General features: G+C 32.9%; 2 protein-coding genes across 4 annotated transcripts in view; both read left to right on the top strand.

Annotated features, from left to right (window-relative positions):
• The window catches only part of LOC148299484 (uncharacterized), a 28,378-nt gene extending 20,926 nt beyond the window's left edge, over window positions 1-7,452 (top strand). For 2 of the 3 annotated variants that reach the window (XM_088276038.1, XM_088276040.1), the window contains exons 9-14: window positions 1,633-1,842; window positions 2,318-2,469; window positions 3,795-3,971; window positions 4,885-5,023; window positions 5,521-5,617; window positions 6,602-7,452. In XM_088276038.1, coding sequence (XP_088132164.1) covers window positions 1,633-1,842; window positions 2,318-2,469; window positions 3,795-3,971; window positions 4,885-5,023; window positions 5,521-5,617; window positions 6,602-6,662 — 836 coding nt within the window. In that variant the 3' untranslated portion in view covers window positions 6,663-7,452. The remainder of the gene's footprint in view (window positions 1-1,632; window positions 1,843-2,317; window positions 2,470-3,794; window positions 3,972-4,884; window positions 5,024-5,520; window positions 5,618-6,601) is intronic. The other variant, XM_088276039.1, reaches the window with a different exon arrangement.
• A 4,600-nt stretch (window positions 7,453-12,052) lies between these two features.
• RpL28 (ribosomal protein L28) lies at window positions 12,053-12,692 on the top strand. The gene has a single exon (XM_088276041.1). The coding sequence runs from the start codon at window positions 12,193-12,195 to the stop codon at window positions 12,610-12,612; it is 420 nt and encodes a 139-aa protein (XP_088132167.1). The 5' UTR covers window positions 12,053-12,192; the 3' UTR covers window positions 12,613-12,692.
• Window positions 12,693-14,183: the final 1,491 nt, after the last annotated feature.

The raw sequence follows: 14,183 nt of genomic DNA, 5'->3' as shown, positions 1-14,183 counted from the left end.
CAATGTAACGTTAATATATTTACTACAATTCAACTCTAATAATGAAAATGTCGATAAAAATTATAATAGATATGAGCTCGGAATATAGAATCGGCTACTTGCTATTTTTTGTTTTTTTCAGTTTCAGATACTTATCAGAGCTAACATTACAAAATTGATGCATTTGAACTTCAACTATGGTCAATAAAAGAAACATTTAGGAATATTTACATTTTTCTGGTTTTTAAATTATATTTTCATATGGTGTACAAAATACATATCATCGTAGCTCACGGAAATTTTTAGCACCGCAAGGTTAATATATTTATGAGAATTGTATTTATGCATAAGAATATATATCTTTTTTTACCAAAAATACTGACAAATACAGTTGTTATCAATTTCAATTCTTAACGTCAAACCTCTTTTTAAAATTAAATTTAAATATCTTATAATTGTGACTTTAGAGGCGATACAATACAAGTTTAGGCTTGCGCTAGAGTTGGCATCAGTTTCTAGCTCCAACTAAATGATCTGAGATTATGTTTTTTTATGTTTGAGATGTAATAAACATACAACTGCCTTATTGTCTATTCGCATGATCGACTCTAAATACTGCTCTTGGTTAATATTACTAAGCTACACTATTTTACGCTTTAATAAAAGTTTTTTCAAATAAAATTAGTACAAAAATTCCATTGGTTACATTTTCCAACTGCCTACGGAAAATAGGGTAATGTTATTCACCACAATTTTTTGTATTAAAAAAATTCTCTCATGTGGGCATATAACACTGTTCTGATAGAAAAGTCAATAAATCATTCATGTTCATGCAAAATGACCTTATGTAGTTAAAATGAATAAACCTTATATGTGCATCAAAGAGTTTGCTATTAACACATCGTTGTCGGGCGGTTTTTTCATCAACCCCGACCCTAATTATACTCAGACAGTCTGCCGCCCGACCCTCAGTATACTAATCCCAAGAAAATGCAAACCTACTTCCGATCCTTACGTTTTTTGGCATCTCGCGCTCTACCAAAAGTAATCAAATAGAATGCTTATAAGCATCTCCCGCTCTACCAACCGTACTTAAAAGACGCTTTTTAAGCGTTTCTCGCAAACGTATTAATATTTTTAATATTTATAGCATTTACTTTGCGGTTAGTCATTTTTACTTTCTCACTGAAATTTTGTCTATTGTATTCAAGACATACCTGTCTCTTTTCTTTTTTTTTGGAAATTGTACAGCTTTACATTTAGTAAAAGTTTATAATAAGAAATAGTTACATTCATAAAAAAATCCGATTACACAATTCCACATTTATGTTATAATAATGATCAAAAACATCACTAGATAAAAAATAAAATAAAAGAGTGGGAGTGTGTGTGTGTGTGAGGAAGGGAGTAAAAGGGTAAAGGGTATGGTATAAAAAATAGATTTTGTAGGAAGGAGAAGGAAAGGACAGGAATTAATGAGACTGGTAAACCCCCCCACCCATAACTAGGTTATTGGTAGAGAGTAAACAGAGCATGACAACTTTCTACTAACCTCTTTTTTGATTTCATCCATTTCTCTTCATTTACACAAAATTATTAAAATAATTGTGCTGGATGAATTAGAGGGATTTAATGACTTTCTTTCTTCGTCAGGCCTGTACGTATCCCGATCAGCGGGAGGCAGCCCAGCAAAGACGGTCCACGCAAGGAGTAGCCCCCTGGGATCCGCCCGAGGCTTGGGAGGACTGGGACAAGAGCAGCAGCAGCTCACCAGCTCCAACAACGAACTCCGGAGGAAAAGCGGATTGCCCGCCTCCAAACTGCGGCAGTACAGCTCACACAAGGAGCTCAACAGAATACCTCGTGAGTTGACAAGCCACCGTCATCTTATTTTATTATTTTATTGCGTAATACAATTAAATAAATACTAAAATTTATCTTCGAGATTCCAAAATAATTTTGCAGCTCCAAAATGTAATACTAAACAATTTCATCAAAACTTCAAATATTTAGGAATTAAATACTTTAATAAACTCCCTAAAGAAATAAAAAAAATTAGAAGATAATTGTTAATTAAGAATATCAAAATAGTTAAGAAAAAAATTATCGCCCATTACATGTGAATCTTAAAAAGAAATACATAAATAAAAAGAGAAAGACCATTATCATTCATCAAATGAAACAGTAAACCTCGAGTGTAAGTCCCTCTCCAAGCACAAGAGCGCAGTTTTATTTTTTCATATGTATAAATGTATAGAAATTGTATAAAAAAATGTAACTATAAAATTAAAAAAAATTTTAAAAAAGGCGTATAAATGTGCATCTGTTTGTTCCTCAGCCGCTCCCCGCTGGTCGGCCATGGGAGGGATCGGAGGGCTCGGGGGGCTCGGGGCCCTGCGCCCCTCGTCCCGCCTCACCCTCCACGCCTCCAATCCGGCTCTTTGTCCCGCGCCGCTGGTGCGACAAGCTAGCTACACCCTGGTGTCCAAGGTTTGTGCATATTCACACAGAGACTGCTAATTTAGAGACTCACTGAATCTACCTCTGTAGTGTAATGGTCTAAAGATGCACTGATGGCCTCAGTCTTTAGTGTCGTTATGTTGTTCTGCAATCCTTTGTGCACATTGGTCCTTGGGTTGACCAAAAACATATGTGATTAATATTTTCTGTAGTTATGTGTGTGAATAGTGCTATGGTAGTGACTAGTGGTTATATACTAACATTCTTCAAAAATGAGTAACCACAAACCAAATGCTATAAATGTTTTTTTTTTGAGGTCAAGGGATCTTGCATCCCTTATGTCACTCCGACCATATTAGGTCTATTGTGACCTCCCTCTGTATTACAGCTCACTGCCAAGACCTACGTGAGTCATGTAACTCATGACCTGTCTTGGTAGTACAGCTGTCCAAACTCAAAACACAGTAAGGGACTTTTTTTTGTAGTAGGTTTTTTTTGCATTTTTGGACTAAGTAGAAACTTAGTCCAAAAATTAAAAAAAAAACCTGCTACAAAAAAAATGTCCCTTATTGTGTTTTAAGTTTGGACAGCCGAGTAGGAGCTTTACCTTCTCGGAGTCCAGTAGAGGTCCTCCAAGGATGTGACTTCATTTGGCTATAAATAATAGCACTCGAGTATATTGTCTTCAGCATGTGAGGCTAGCTATAAATATCAAACACATTGATTGCAGGAACGCTTAAAAGTGTCTTTTATATACTGTTGATAGAGCGGGGGGGACGCTTATAAGCGTTCTATTTGCTCACTTTTGGTAGAGAGCGTGAGAGAGACCCCAATAAATATTGTACAGATCGAAATTGAGTTTGCGATTACTTGTGGTAATAATTGGTATATATATACATATTAATTGGGATCGGGGTTGATGAAAAAATCGTCCGACAACAATGTGTTAACGACTCTTTTTTTTAAAGAAATAACCCGCAAAACCTCTACTTTTGTAGGCTTAACTACAGGTAGGATAGTAAGGATAGGGAAGGTAAATGTAAAAAGTACATCACAAACATCTAATTATACGCTAAAATAAAATACATACCCAACACAGGCCATGCCTTTGCGAAATCTTTTTTTGTAAAATATATTATATTAATTTGTTTTGTTTTTGTTTTGCACTTGTAATTATGATATATTTATTGTGAAATAAAATAAATTAAAAAATAAATAAATAAAATTGTGAAATTCAAAAGAATTTAAAATAAAGAAATAGAAAATACATTTCTTTTGTCTGAAATATCTCTTCATTTAACTTAATTGCTCGTTAAACTAATAATTAATTCATTCAATCTCTTTTTATGTTACAGGACGGCACAAGCAACATGCCTCGGCGAGACTTCACCCGTCCCGCTCCCCCCAGATCACAGGCGCATGAGTTGGAAGGGAACGCCAACAGGATGAGCGCCAACTTGGCCGCACATGCCAACTCTGGGGGCGGCCTTTCCTACGGGCAGCCCATGAGAGCCAAACATAATATAGGCAATGTGAGTCACCCGTTAATTCTTCCCGATCCATGTTGAGATGTCAAAAAAAAGTACAACATTTTGAGTGTGTCCAAATAACTTGTTCACAAATTTAGACACACTCAAAATGTTGCAAATAAATTAACTGGTCAAATTATAAGCTTTAATAATAAAATGAGAAGGTTGTTTTCTTTCTCACATACAAATAAAAGTTTAGTTTCTGCTCAATTAAAACAGCTTCTTTCCTCTCACCATAGATGTCTGTAGTGAAATTCTAGTGATTCAAGCAGTGTTTCGAAATTTGATCATATATGTATAGAACTTCCAAAAATTTGAGTAGTGTGGTTATTAATCATGGGTAGAATTGGTTAATGTTACACGTGTGTAAAGTGATCACTTAAACCAGCCTATGGCAGTCGTAAGCCCTATAAATGCCCAGACTTTCATATTCTTCTTCATCTATGTTGAGATGTCAAAAAATAATATGACCCAGGGAATACGAAACATTCTGCAGTAAAGCCACATGTTGTTACAAAATTGTTGTATATATTTTTAGTCTATGTATATTTTAAGACAGAGGTTCCCAATTTTTTTCAGCCTGCGGCGCACTTCCAAGTTTAGTATTTTATCACGGCGCCCTACTTTAGTAAGCTATTTGGAATAGATAATGTGACTATATACATATGTTTATTTATTATAATAGAAAGAAATAGGTACCTACAATAATAGAAGTTGGGTAAAAAGATGCTAGTTCTCATATAGAAATTGTTGCTTTATAGGTACCCGTGAATATTTGTGGTTTCGGGTAATGATAAGAGGATCGACTCACGGCGCCCCTTTGACTTTCTACGGCGCACCAGGGCGCCGCGGCGCACACTTTGGGAACCCCTGTTTTAAGAAGTCCATCGTTTATTATTTACTTTGATTTGTTTAGATGGTTGTGCCCGCCAGCAGTCGGCCGTCTGTCGCCGGAGTCACCAACAGCCAGTCTTACATCAAGATCCAGGCCCCCCCTGCTCCGGCTCCTCAGTCCTCCAACCTGAGGCCTCCCAGCGCTGCATCGTCCGCTGCAGGTTTGTGTTTTCACAAACACATTTTTCGATTTTGGTTCATTTGCCCTGCGTCTGGCAGACTTGAGTATAATCAGCCTTTCCGGGAATAAGGACATAAATGAACGTCGGTGCGAATTTTCCTCAAAGGAGTATCGACGTTAATGAACGTCTAAGTCATCTGTCAGTTGGTATAATGTAATTTGTATAGTAATATATACATCTGTGGATAATTGGATTTAACTTTGTCATAGAAGAAAACCTAGAGATGATGAGCTTGATTTTTAAAAAAAATATATTTTTACATAATTTCTATCTTCATAATACATACAACGATTTTATTTTAAAAAAATACATATTTAATGTAAAAAAACCCACTCCCCAGAGAAAGTCAGACATCAATTATTGTACTCCTGGAAAGGATATGGTCAGGGTTAATAAAAAACCTGCCTGGCAACAATGTGTTCAAATAAAATTTTGTTTTGTGATTTTTTTATTTTTATTTTGTTTTTTATTAACAGTGCCTCCCCAAAACTCAGCCCCCGCTGCGCAGAGATTACCGAAGCCAAGTGGACTTCCTAGACCAGCTACAGGAATACCTAGAAAGTCCTCACTTAGGTTTGTATAAATTCATCTTGGACGTTCTCTCCAGTTCCTATTTATCATATTTAAACCAAAAATATTACAGTAGAACTCCAATTAGTCGATCTCCGACTATCCGAATCACTGATTATCCAAATCGCTTTCAGAATTTCAGAAAAAATATTTGGACGGCAAACGAAATTACTTAAGAAATACAGGCTCGATGTCCTGGAATTAGATTTAAGTGGTAAGAAGTTATCAGCAGTCTCCAAAGAAAGGATTTTAGTGAAAATTTTAATTTTTTGAATTTACGCTTTACTTTATAAATACTACTATTTCTTGAAATATATAGTGACACGTGTTTTGATGCATTCCGCATCATTTTCAAACACCGTATGTGAAGCTTAATCTAAATTTTAGAGTTGTGTTCTTAGGAAGTTTTTTTTAAAGTTTTTAGTAAAAAAATTGTACATTGCCGATGAAACTAGCGAATGAGAGTGCCAAACCATGAAACTGTGAGACACCGTGAAAGTGCTTGATTGTTGATAATTCACCAGCTCATCCCACCGAAGAATTGTCGGAAACAGGGAATAGCCAGTTTAAAACAATTTTTTACCACCAAATGTCACATGCTTGTTGCATCCAATGTACCAGTCTGTTATCAAAACCATAAAGCGCCATTACAGGCCAACTTTTAAGGAAACTTTTGATAGAGGGCGAAGACCAATCAATTAAAAGAATACAATTATCCGATTACTGGAATGGGGTCCGGTCTCTACTGTATGTATAAAAAAAATGCCAAAAACAATGCTAGAAAAAGTCAGTAAGATTGAACTATACTAAACAAAATAACATCACCAACTAACGAACCCAATCCCTAACCGCCTATAGATTTGTTCCCGTATTTTAAAATCACATACGCCAACTCCCTTAGAATAGGCTTGTTGTGTTCTTGGATTCACTAGTTAAAAAAATACTTAAGAGTTAAAGGTTGCTGATGGTTTTTTTTGTTGTTTTTAGGCCTCCGAGTATGTATTCCCTTGCGCCCCGCCCGGGTGACCAAACTTCAGACTGCTATTAGTGTTCCCTCATCTTCCTATCGACCAATCCTAAGATAAATATACTGTCTATCATTCAAAATTAATAAACTATGTTGTATAGTTTCTTGTCTGTTATTTATTATGTGTTGTCTATGTTCGTTTTTATTATACATAAACAACATTTACAGATTTATATTTAGATTTTTTTATATTAATAAAATGTATCTAGGTTGATATTACTGTTAATGTTTCATAGATTTTGTTAGTTTGCATGACAATTTAGATAATAAACTACGGCTTTGAGAAATTCATTAAGCTGTTTACATACGTATCGACATTCGAGAGAAAGAAACTTTTATGTCTAGAGTTTTTTTTAAATTCCATGGAATCTTATTTGAAAGTATGTGACAATTTTTAGCTGTATTTACTACACATATTAAAAGGTTTAAAAAAATTCATGGACGTAGAGAATTGATTATATATTTTCCTTGTATGTAGTGATATTCTTTTTTTCCAAATTACTAGATTAAAAACATTGTAGAGATTAATTTTGAAAAGGCCTTGAATTTAATTTATATCGTATTTTACGGTGTTCACCTTAAATTCTGCCTTTTTTTAAATTAGTGGTTCATTTTTCTATTGTGATACCGATAGTTGAAAAGTCATTCCATGCAAAAACAATAAATAAATCGCATGATTTTTCTATTATATTATCAATTTCTATAATAAAGTCTACATTTTTTAACTGCAACTGATTTCAAAATTAACTTTAGAACATTTCGAACTGACTTTTTTTTAAATACCAACATTGATGCCACTACAAGGAAAAAATATATTTAACCTTATGTACATATAATCTACATAAATGTCATTTCTGTGAACTTTTTGAAAGTGACAGGTATTATTTAGAGTAAATTGGTTGTCACTATTTTAAATATCTGAAATGTAATTTTAAAAATGGTATTTTGATTTTCATTTCTCTCAATATTGATATTATTTTTTTATAAGCAATACATACCATGATTCCTATTATTTAAAACGGCATCTGTATTAGTAGGATCGTTTTAATAAAAATAAAAATATTTTACTACTTATTAATATCTAAATCTCTTTCAAACCAGGCAGTGCAAATATACTGAAATTGTTTATTAGCAATAAAGTAAACTTTAAATATGAGAGTTTAAGTTGTGATTTTATATGTTTGTAGAATACTTAGGATCCTCTTTGATTCAGAAGCTTGAGGGAATATTTTCATAAGGCATTTAAAATGGGTCTACACAAGTCTGAAAATTGAAATATTACATGTTTTAGCTGTATCGCAAAGTTTGATTGATGAAATTTGCTTTAGTTTGTAAGTTTTTTGTACAATGCTTTTTTACTCTTAAATATATACGTAATATATATTTTTTAAATCAATGAATATATATGTATGTAGCATCCCCCTTGTATTTTAGAAAAGGAGTTTTATTTATTTCAAAGTTTGAGTGTAAATGTTTATTTATTAGTATCCAAAATGGTTTTAAAACGAGCAATCAAGTTTTGATAAATAAACATTATTTCAATTTAAATTTCATTTGTGCTACACAAAACACAGACCGACTTGTTTCAACTTAAGGATTGTACAGTGGAACCTCTCATAACGAGGTACAGAGAAAGGTCAAGTCTTCTTTTCACAACATTAACTTGTGAACCAGGACTTCCGCGCCAGTCAAAACAAAAAATATTTCGCTTAGCGAGTAAGATTCTTGAACGAATTATGAGAGGTTCCACTGTATTTTCATATCTGATATCTTTTTTTTTAGTAAAAGGGGATCTCATGTTGAAATGTGCAAAGCGAACATGAAAATTGAAGTTCTCCTAAGTTTTTTCTTGTTATTTTCCTCAGAACATCCTTGTTTTATTTCTCTACTTTGAGAAAAAAATAAATGGATGTTTTTCTGAAGAAACATTTGTTTTAAATTATCAGTTTGTCATGAAAATTGCCATGTTTTCAATAATATGTGTTTATTGAAAAGTTATAGCAGACACGCATTCTTATACCTGGTAGTCATTATTTTATATTTTAAAGATTTTATTTGATCGATTGCTTTATTCAATATTAATATATATGAACTGCACAGGTTGGCTTTAACTAATATGTATATGCAAGGTAATTTGTATAGAAATTATCAAGATGTGTTTACCAACAATACTGAAAAAATAAACATGGTAACAAAATTTACAAAATTTCTCATTTTCAAAGAGTGTTTATAGTCTCTAGTATCATTGACAAATTGAGTTATTATTTAAACTTTTTTTTTTCAAATACAAAAATATGCTCCGCTTCAAATTTGTATTAATAAAAAATATGTCAATGATAAAAGAGAAAACAACAAAACAGAAGGATTTCTCTTACCAACATTAATGAGTTATATGATCAAAGAAAACACTTCGTTTTTTACCACTTGAGTTTTATTATAGACTTCATGTTTCAGAAGTTTAAACTTCCATCATTCAGGTCTGTATAATAACTATATGTATTATACAGATGTCTGTATGTTATTATACAGACCCGAATGATGGAAGTTTAACTTCTGAAACATGTAGTCTATAATAAAACTCAAGTGGTAAAAAACGAAGTGTTTCCTTTAATCATTGTAACATGTCTTACCACAAAGTTAATGCTGAAACAATAAATAAAATGAGTTATATTTTCTGGCAGTATCAGAGTTACATAACTATAATAAAAATATTGTTTGAAATTTTGTGGTCAAATTGATACTATTCTTCCAGAACAATTGAGCCTTTTTTATAGCTATGGTCAAGTAAAAACTCGAAAAAGTGTTTCAACTTGTTGAATTCGGTTTCATGTTTATTTGTGGATCAACAAAATTACTTGTATGTAATTTTCTTTTTTAAATGTACATATCTATTTTTTTAACGATCTATACTGTACCATTTTATTATTGTTTGCTTTATGAGTGTTTCTGACAATCAGTATTAGCACATCTCTTCATAATATATTAAATTGACTGTAAATATACATTAATTTTTAATTAGAAACACTGAAAATATGAAAATAATACATTTTTCATCAGAAATGTATATTTTTACAGTCACATATTATTTATCGTGGTAAAGTGCCTTAGATGAAAGCTTGAAACTATTGGATTACATAATATTAGTTTGCCACACATGTATGTATTATATTTCTTACAACAAAATATAGTGAAATAAAGTATACCTTACAAATTACGACACATATCAAAATAAATTTTGTCCAAAAATATGCAATAACTGAATAAATATCATACTAATGTAAGATTACCATCATATTTGACTATCATTTTTGTGAAAAATTAGTAGTATTTTATTTGTGTTAAGAAATACATACATACATAGTTTGTAGTGTTTTTAAAAATACTTGTATCATCATTCGGCATTAAAGCAAATGATCTTTTGCCTGTTTAACCCGAAAATTTAGAAACCACACGTCGAAATTTAACTTATAATTGTTGAAATTCATCCAATAAACATGATAAAATACTCATTTTCTCCAGTAAAACTATTATTTCTGGAGAAAAGAGGTCAAATACAATATAAAAACTTATTGAATATCTTTGAAAATTGTTATATTCATTACTCTTTCAAAATATACATAAATTGTTAGTCAAATTCTAATATTGTCAAGTAATCAGTATACATTATTCTCAATAGCACTCATTATGCCAGCAAAATATATACATTCAGATTCATTCACGCTGTTTGCTTGACTCAATTTAGTTGATAAAACACCAACATTCACTTTGTATAGCAATAGCACAAAAACACTATCAATAAATGAATATTTCAGTATAAAAATACATTTTATTTTTAATATTACTCCTTTGGTTTTGCTAAATCTATATGTACATGTTAGTATCACATAAGCCACTAAAGTATTTGTATTCTAGGGAATATTTTATTTTGAGGCCATTTTCACGTATTTAGACAATAGAAATGTAAAATACGCATTATAAAAGTTTTTAATAATTAAATGTCAAACTGCAATATTTTATCATCTGAAATTGGCCTAAGAGCTTATATTAGAAACAAGTATCCGCTTATTATAATTTAAAATAGTCAAATAAATTTATTGGGTGCCTTAATATTATGTTCATAAAGCAAATTGCCTTGAATATGTCACTGCATATTTCTTCGGTAACATATTTTAACTATGTATATTTATCGATACATCTTTATTTCAATAAATGTGATTATCATTTTTATTAAAAATTATTGTTTCATTTCAAATCCTTCCACCTTGTGTATATTTTAAACATGGATTACAATTGTTTAATTAAAATTTCAACTGTGTCATTTCCTCTTTTTCTTCTGACCCTTATCTGCACCCAATGGTGCATAGGGTACTGCATGATATCAAAACTGTGTTATCTTGGTCGTTAATTACATGAAGATATAAGAATGAAAAATCGCCAAAATTAATTTTGACCCCCCCTGAGAATCTAACCAGGGGTCCTCCAGAATGGTATCCAATCACGTTAACTACAGAGATGGAAAGTCTTCTTTACCTCTTCTATATTATTTACGGATAGTAATAATGATGCTCTGAAAATTAAATTTAAAAAAAATCGTCATATTGGGTGTTTCGGAAAGTTTTGTCCGTATGAAAATCGCATTTATTTGAGAGGTAAAATAAAAAATACATCAATCAAAATTCCGTCCATCGTTAGCCACCACTTTTCCCCATCTTTCTGGCAGTAGATGAATTCCGAGTCGAAAAAACACTTCGTCTTTTTCTTTTGTTTTTGGTCTTTAAACGTTCACTCACTGTTGACACACTAACATTTAATGATTCTGACAGTTGTTTGAGTGTTTGAGTTGGATCTTCATGGATTAAACCCTCCAATTCCTCGTCTACAAACTTTTTCGGTCTTCCAGAGCGATCTTTGTCGTCAATGCTAAAATCACCAGCTTTGAAGCGTCTATACCACTCTCTGCATGATTTATCCGATGGGGCATGATCGCCATAAACTTCCTCAAGGATTCTATGCGCCTCAGCTGCACTCTTCTTCCAATTAAAACAGAACAGCAGAACTTCCCGCAAATGCTTTTTATTTACCACAAAAGTCGACATTTTAAGGAGCGATAAAACAAATATAAGAATGACAAATTTGTCAGTAATTTAAAATCTAAATTCAGTAATTTAATTGACATACTCAGTCGCTAAAAAAATTACAGATTTGAAGGCTTGAAGCAGCTAGAGACCTCTGTTGTAAAACGGACCGAACTTTCCGAAATTCCCAATACTTGTTACCAACTTGATTTGAAATTGCCACCATTTCGTTTTCAGTTACATAAACAATATATGTAACCATAAAGCATCATGGAAGTCTCTACCTACAAGAAAATCATAGATATTATTTCTGGAAAGTAAAGAATATCCGCTGTTGTCTATGACCACGTGTTGAAATTTGACAGCGTCTATGGTTCTTTTTTCGTGGAGTTCTGCGAAAGCGTGGTGTGTCAAAATCGTATCCTAGATTTTTGACTATTTAAGCTTGATATTGTCAAAAATATCACAAATTCACCATGTCGGCCCACTTAGCATGGATGATCATCCGCAACAACAATGCATTCCTGGTCAAGCGGCGCAACATCAAGAAGCCCTTCAGTAAGGAACCTAACAATCTTACTAACCTGAATTCATTCCGGTACAATGGATTGATCCACAAGAAGAGTATCGGAGTCGTGGACAGTCCCGACAAGAAAGGGTTCACCGTCGTGTACAAGAAGGCGAGCGCGCGTCGCAAGCCCGCCAAGAGCATCGTCCGCAGGACCTTCAAGTCCGGCTCCAGAAGGGCTCTCCACAAGCTGCGCAGGCTGATCAAGTGCAACAAGTACCGCAGCGACCTCACCAAGGTGGCCCTGCGCCGCGCGTCCGCCGTGCTCCGGTCGCAGCGCCCCATCAAGCCCAAGAAAGCCAAGGCCGCTGCCGCCAAAACTGAATAAGTCCATGTTCAGACGCTAATCTAACGTATTTTAAGATAAAATATTGTATGACATTTTACAATAAATAAGTGTCTAAACTCCTTTTTTGTTTGCTTTTCTATATTAATTTATATTCGAATCTTTATTTTTCAGTGAAAGTGAATATAAGTCTAGTTCAGTGGTTCTTAACCGCATTAAAGGTACCGAACCTCACCAGTTTTAGTCTCACCGAACCCTTGATTGGAAAAATTTATTGCTAAATCGATAATATCCTTTAAAATAATATACTAGATCTATTGGATAAATGAATATGTCATATGTCGTATCATTTTTCATAATATCTTACAACAATAATTCGGGCGTGTGTTTTGACCTCCGCCGAACCCGGGAAGACTGACTCACCAAACCCAGGTTAAGAACCACTGGTCTAGTTGTCTGTATATCAGTGTTAAAGCCTGTACCCATCGGGCTTATATCGCCGTTAAATAGAGCAAATGAAGTTTTTGTATTTTTGTGAATTTTGGGTTTAACTGAGAAACCCCAATTAACCTTTCCGGGAGTGCAAAAATTGATGTCCGACTTCCTCTGGGGAGTGGGTTCTTTACATGAATTTTTTTATTTATTTCATTAAATCAATTTATTATGAAGATAGAAATTATGTTAAAATAATTTTAAAAAACTTTTAAAAAAACCTGTTTGAAATATTTTTCAATTATGACAAAATTACACACAAATATTCACAGATGTCGTTGCTATACAAATTATTTCATACTAACTGACAGACTTCGACGTTCATTAACGTCGATACTCCTTAAAGGAAAATTCGCACCGACGTTAATTTACTCCCGGACAGGTTAAAATGATAATGTTTTTAAAGTGATGCGCATTTGTATTTGGATTTGTAGCGTCACAAATATCCTTGTAAACGTTTTTGACGGCTGCTAATTTATCACATCTGATGTCATTATAAAAGCTTTAGCTAAAAATGACAGGTTCAGTTTATACCAAATCCGCATTGAATTACACCCCCTAAAAATAGCCGGATGTACTTGATTTATATATGTTATATTCCAGTCATTCATTATTTGTTCACTGAAATTTAGAATTGTAAATTATTGCTAATTTAATGGCCTTATTTCAATTCAATGATTTACTTTCAAGATTTAAATTTCAAGCATAATAATTTTTAGTGTACAATATTGTAATTATTTCTTATTACTTTTACAATACTGATATACAGCTACAGACTGCAGAAATAATAATGTCTTCCTAGCGAGTGGATCGTCTGAGAATGAAGAAACGGATAAAAAAAATAATAAAGCGACCTCATAAACTTCCACTCAGAACTCAATATAGAAAATTAGTTCTTATGGCAATCAGATTTTTCTTCACATTTTAATCGTAACAATGGTTTCGTTGTTTACCCAATGGCATTATAGGTTTTATGATGATTTAAATGGAAAAGTCAAAGTTTATTGGTAATTTTTCCAACATGATACTTTTTATTTTATTTTGTTAACACTTTGTTTGCGGTAAACAGTCAAAAGCGTCATTTACACACTGTTGGTAAAGATTGGGAGACGCTTATAAGC

This window comes from Brachycentrus maculatus, unplaced genomic scaffold, assembly GCF_059751285.1.
Source record: "Brachycentrus maculatus isolate JH-2025_06_01 unplaced genomic scaffold, ASM5975128v1 h1tg001124l, whole genome shotgun sequence".
NCBI lineage: Eukaryota > Metazoa > Arthropoda > Insecta > Trichoptera > Brachycentridae > Brachycentrus > Brachycentrus maculatus.
The sequence above is the reverse complement of the archived record's forward strand: the minus strand, read 5'-3'. Positions and strand labels throughout refer to the sequence as shown.

Bases quoted from the DNA above. Each gene is read 5' to 3' on its own strand.
- RpL28 (XM_088276041.1), top strand. From the start codon at position 12,193: ATGTCGGCCCACTTAGCATGGATGATCATCCGCAACAACAATGCATTC.